Raw genomic sequence first — 5,809 nt, forward strand, 5'->3', positions numbered from 1 at the left:
TGGTGGGGAGCCCTGGTCCGGCCGCCCGTGGGGAGATTTGCGGGATGGGGGGGGAATCTAGGCCCGAGTTTACGGGGCGGGAGAGACCGGGGGGCACTAGGCCGCGGGGAGGCCCCGTTATCGGGGGCCAGGCCTCGGGCTGGAGAGCCCTGGGTTGGGGTGGCTGCTCCGGGCTCCCTCCTCTTCCCCGTAGTTGTAGGGAAGAGCCACGGCGGAAGCACCGTTGAGTTCCCAGCGGTGGCACCGGGGCCTTCCACCCGAGGGTGCTCTGCCGCTCAGCAGCTCCGTCTGTGCCGCCGTGCCCAGAGCACCGGGACCTCTGCGGTTCCCTGCTGCTCGGGCCAGTGTCCCACTCGCTGACCTGGTGTGTCAGGAAGCATCACACAGAGTCGAGTGTCCCCTTGCTGGGATGTGGCAACGGTGGCAGCGTGGCTCTGGGGTGCGCTTCTGGGCCTCGGGTGTGCTCCCGCGTGAGCGAGGGGCGCTGCCTGGCTCTGCTCCTGGCTCTGAGAGCAGAGCGTGAGAAGCTGCCTCAGCTCCTAAGTGTGAATGAACAACAGTAGTACAAGTGTCCTCAGGCCTCCGGCGCTGGTGGTAGAGCTGAAACACACCTTACCCCAAAGTGCGTCTCTGCCCCACTTGCATCAGCTCTTGTCTCTTGGTGAACATCAGATAGTTTACAGTCTTTAATATGGTGATGTGATTTAATGTTAATGATCAAAAGTTTGGACTGCTCAGTTTTCCTTCACAGGAAAACAATGGGACGGGAGGCCAGCAGCTCAGGTGTTGAAAAGTAGTTCAGAAAGGTCTTACAGGAAACAGTGATCTGCGGGGTGTTATTTAAGTGTTAGGCTTTTCATACAAACTAGCACTGTTATTTTATTAATTCTGGTAGACACCTGAATGCAACTATTTAAATCAGCAGTGTTTACTGCTTATCTCTTGTTCAGATGTTGATGCCCAAGAAGAACCGAATTGCCATCTATGAACTCCTTTTTAAGGAGGGAGTGATGGTGGCTAAGAAAGATGTCCACATGCCGAAGCACCCCGAGCTTGTCGACAAGAATGTGCCCAACCTCCATGTCATGAAAGCCATGCAGGTAGGGAGGCGAGGGTGGACTGCCAGCCAGCTGGGACCTGGGCACACGAGATTGTGGCATACCTATGGATAAACATCCTCAGCTGTTACCAAATAAACATTGCAGCACACCATCTTGCATTTGCCATTTGTATCCTCTTACCGTTGTTTTCCCATTTTCCTGACTTTTGCTATTTCCTCTTTGATTTATTGTTCCCCACAGACTGTAGAAGATTATTCTTTTGTGGATCCGCATCTCTAGCTCAATTTTTGAAGTAGCCTTGTATTTTCTCACAGAATGGGAACGATGCTGTAATTTTGTCCTGTGAACTTCTATCTATTTCTAAATTTTTATTCCCAACATACCCCTGTAAGCTGTTGTGTTCATAAAAACATGTGGTGAGGGTATTGATCGGAGATGTTGAATGATAATAAGGATCACACATGAACTAACTGAGAATTCTGTTTCTAGTCTCTCAAATCCCGTGGTTATGTGAAAGAGCAGTTTGCGTGGAGGCATTTCTACTGGTATCTGACCAACGAGGGTATCCAGTACCTGCGTGATTACCTTCACCTCCCCCCTGAGATTGTCCCCGCAACCTTGCGCCGGAGCCGCCCAGAGACTGGCAGACCACGGCCCAAAGGTAAGCGGTGGTTGAGAGGTGACTGCTGAGTCAGCAGGAGGAAGCAGGGAATGAGGTTAAGCATGTTAGACAGCACAGGTGTGGTGGGTAGTCATCTGAATGTCAGCTTCCAGAGCAGACTGGTGTGAGTGGTTGTGATTTTGGGATGTATACACATTAATAGATCAAGGAGGCACATAGAGGTTTTACTGCTTTTGTATTTGGCACTAGTCTGATGGCCACTGGCCTACTGAAAAGTTTCAGAGGGCTAAAGAAAGCTGTGGGGCTGACTGGGAGAAACACTTTGAGAGTGGGACTTGGCCTTCTCTGGTAACACAAGTGACTGGAATTACTGAGAGCAGGCGTGCTGAAACTACAGGCTGTGGATTGAGGTTCCAGTTGGTGCGCAGACATGGCTGAGGTCCGAGACAGGGGATGTCTCTAGCTGACAGGGCTTTTCAAAAACTCTTCCTGTCTTTTGAGAAGAACAATCACTGCAGTTCTCCCTCGGGAAGATGGTGTGTGCACTGCCTGTCTCATCCAGTGGGTACAGAGGACCTTGTCTCTGGCTGAGTTATCCTTAGAAGAACTGCCTGGGAGGCTGTTGTATGAAAGTTGAGTGGCCTTGGCTAGGATTGCTGAGAAAGGGAGCAAACTTGAATTTGAGTGTAGCACATGGGCACAGGATTCAATGACTAAAAGTGAAAGCTAAGTCTGGGTGCTGGATGTTCTTCACATGGGGGTTCCGCTGTGGCATCTGTGGTCAAGTTGGATACCCACTGGTTTTTTTGGATACCCACTGCCAGTTTTCTGGCTTTATCACGTACACTTAGTGAGCTGTTGGGCAAGTCAGATTATTAAAGCTGCCTTCACTTTTTAAAAGATTTACAACAAATACATGTGGTATATTGGGCTTGTAGTTCTGATTTTTTTTCTTGGTGGGTTTTCCATAACCCAAAGTGAAAGAGATGCTGGTCCTGCAAACAGATGTGTTGCTGATGCTGACTTCTCAGATTGCCTGCAGCTGCCTCTTTACAGGTGCCTCCCTACAAAAAGTGTTGTAGACCCACCTGCAGATGGCTGAAATGTATTTCCAGGAGGTATTCTCCTCCGGTCGCAAGTAGCAATGTTAAATAACGTTTGGTTTGCAAACCTGCCTGTTCAGTCCACACAGGGCAGAAGCTACACTTTTCCTTGCAGATGCTTGATATTGGCCTGTGAGTGGCTTGTGAACCATTTTGATAGTGTTTGTGGTGAGCAATGCCATATAGTCGTGCAGTATAAATAAACTTGAGGTGAATGTGCTGAAGCCACCATGCCCCTCAGTTCAGTTCTTAAAGGGTTACTGTGCTCCAAGCTAATACTTCAGAATAGGGAGGATGGTTGCGTTGCTTGTACACGTTTCGAAATGCTCTGCAAAATCCCTTCTGCTTGGTTTTCCTGGTTTCTTGTCCAGTAGTAGAGAAGAAACACCACAGTGCAGAATGTGGATTGTAAAATTGCCCGGAAGATCTTTGGGGAGATAAAAACTTCTGGAAACATAGAGAAAGGAGAGAGACAATGACTGCAGCCGTGGTTGCCAGGAAGCATTGCCACGTCTCCAGGGGCAAGAAATGTTTCTTCTCCCTCAGGACAGGAGATGGTGGCTCTGTCTGCCTTGTGTGGAGTTGCCTCTTGTGTTTACCAAGAATAATGTTGTAGGATGTCATCCTGACCTTAAAGAAGGTGTGTGAGAGGGGAGTCCTGCATGACAAAGCTCTTTCTGGTATATGGCAGGAGTCTGCTCTTCCTGCTTCTGAGCTACATCGTATCCTGTCAGCAGGTACTGGAGATGGAGGCTGTGGGCATGGGTTGCTGAAGAGTTCACCTCCATCTCCTGTGATTTGTTTTTTGGCCTAACAAAACTGTAATGTCATGTCCCTAGTAAGGAAATAATTGCATTCAAAGTAGGAAGATGATAGTTTATTTGATCTCTTGAGCAGCTTTGGATGTTACCAAATTTGTTCTTTAGATGCTGTGTTTATCCAGCAAGCTAAAGAAACTGCATATCTAATGGGAACGTGGGGCTTATGGTTTGGCTCAGGGAACCTGAGCTTATGGTTGCTCAGGGTTTCTGCAGTGAGGAAGCTTTACTTTGCAGCATCACAGCCCTTTTCACAGGTCACAGCAGTGCCAGTGACCTCATTCGGTCCACACCTTGGCAGGGTTAGCTGGTAGTGCTGCACAAATTGTCTCTTTCTGTGCTGTTTCTCTGTGGATTACCTGCCTTAGGCTGCAGCAGACTCAGAGTCGCAGAGGTATGTATGGGTGGTGGTGCAGAATCCAAGCTTACGGGTCTTGCTTGACCTCTTGGGGTTTTGGGGCCTTTTCTGATACTTCCATGCAGTGCTACCAACTTCCTGAAGTAAGGCTTGTACAAAAGCTGGAACAGTTAGTCTAGAGCAGGTTTTAGGCTACTGGGTGTTTGATACTTGCAATTGATCTGAAGTTTTAAAAAAAAAAAATCCATTGGTATGGGGATGTGCTGTAATGGTTTAATCTGACAGAAAGGAAGGCTGTAGAAGCACTTGTGGGATAAGTTAATCTCTTTGCACATGAGTGGGTAGTGTTTCTCTTTGTAATAAAAACATCTATTATAAGAACTGGTTTTTGCATGGGAAAACTAGTGCCTGTAGTATAAATCAGGCCTGTAGAAGTGCATGATTCGTGTTTCTTGCAGCATGCTTGAGACTGCTAGTATGCTAGGCAGCAACTGCCCTTAAACGTGTCTCTGCCTGAGCGTGAAGGCCTCAGCCTGGTGCTGTGGGAGTGTATTTTGTCTTTGATGCTCAGAGCCAACGCCAGAAGAGTGGCACAGAGGTGGCAGTTCCACCACATCTGTTTCTTTCCTGCAAGTGTTCTGTCTGATATTAATCTGATGTTACATAGATAATCTGCTCTTAGTTTCATTCCATTGTGGAGGATTTGTGATACTGATAGTGTAGCTGTATTTTAGGCCGGGATCAGAATGTCATGCAATTTGTGACTTAGCTATGAACAAGCTTGTCGGATGTGACAGATTCCCTGTATTTCTGATTTTTTTACCATCATTAATTTTTGGCTCTTGCTTGAAGGCCAGAAGACTGTTGAGATGATGCTGTAAATCCATTTTCATGTTATTTAACGTCAACCCAAGCACAAACTGGTGCACTTCAATGGATTTCACCCTTAAAGTGAAGCTTCCTGTATTATATCACTTTTTTTTAAAGTTTATTTACACTGAGCTATCCAAAGTGCAGTTTTACTGGTAGATTGAATGCTTTTTTCCACCTTGAGATGCAGGGTCACTCATGGAATGAGTTGTTGGTGTCCTGGGTAAGCCGTGTATTGGATGTTTTCACTTTCAGGTCTGGAAGGTGAACGCCCTGCGCGCCTTACTCGGGGAGAAGCTGACAGGGATACGTACAGACGCAGTGCCGTTCCACGTGAGTTTCTGTCGTGTTGCTGTAATGAATATCAGGCCGACCTTGCTCTTTGTGCAAGTTATCTCTTTGGGAGAATTGTCTTCAGTATTGGCCTCCTTTCAAGAAGAAAAGGGGAAAATTAGACTCTTAGCGTAGCTGAGGCATGTACACAACAGAGTTCATCTGTATATGCTTATGGATATGATTCTCTTCTTGAATTTTGTCAAGCTGGGCTGTGGGATTTTTCTCGGGGGTGGGTTCAGTAACTCTCTAACAGTCTCAACAATAGCTGTTTTACTTTGCTATATTTTGCCTCAGTTTTAGTCGGTTTTGGCTGTAAACCTTTGATACGAAGCAGGAGCGCTGTACTTGGGGAGTGTATTCTTTGGTTAGTAACTCATTCATCTCTCTCTTCAGCTGGCGCTGACAAGAAGGCTGAGGCTGGTGCTGGATCAGCCACGGAATTCCAGTTTGTGAGTATTTGCATTTGAGATTTGCTTCCTTTATTGAGGCTTTGATTAGGAGAAACTGGATAGGTCATATCTGCATGCTCTTCAGTGTGGTGCTTCTCAGGTATGCCAGCCGAGGTTAAGTATTTGGCTCTGATTGTGTAAGGGAGGCTGGCAACTGTTACTCTTTATGCCCAGCTCACTTGCTGCATTCCT

The 5,809-nt window shown here is 47.2% G+C and overlaps 1 protein-coding gene across 1 annotated transcript in view; it reads left to right on the top strand.

Annotated features, from left to right (window-relative positions):
• Positions 1-949: 949 nt before the first annotated feature.
• Positions 950-5,809, top strand: part of RPS10 (ribosomal protein S10) — a 5,316-nt gene continuing 456 nt past the window's right edge. Inside the window, exons 1-4 of the mRNA XM_010281693.1 lie at positions 950-1,100; positions 1,551-1,722; positions 5,088-5,165; positions 5,562-5,617. Of these exons, the coding sequence (XP_010279995.1) occupies positions 951-1,100; positions 1,551-1,722; positions 5,088-5,165; positions 5,562-5,617 (456 nt within the window). The 5' untranslated portion in view covers position 950. The remainder of the gene's footprint in view (positions 1,101-1,550; positions 1,723-5,087; positions 5,166-5,561; positions 5,618-5,809) is intronic.

This window comes from Phaethon lepturus, unplaced genomic scaffold (assembly GCF_000687285.1).
Source record: "Phaethon lepturus isolate BGI_N335 unplaced genomic scaffold, ASM68728v1 scaffold42272, whole genome shotgun sequence".
In the NCBI taxonomy this organism is placed as follows: Eukaryota; Metazoa; Chordata; class Aves; order Phaethontiformes; family Phaethontidae; genus Phaethon; species Phaethon lepturus.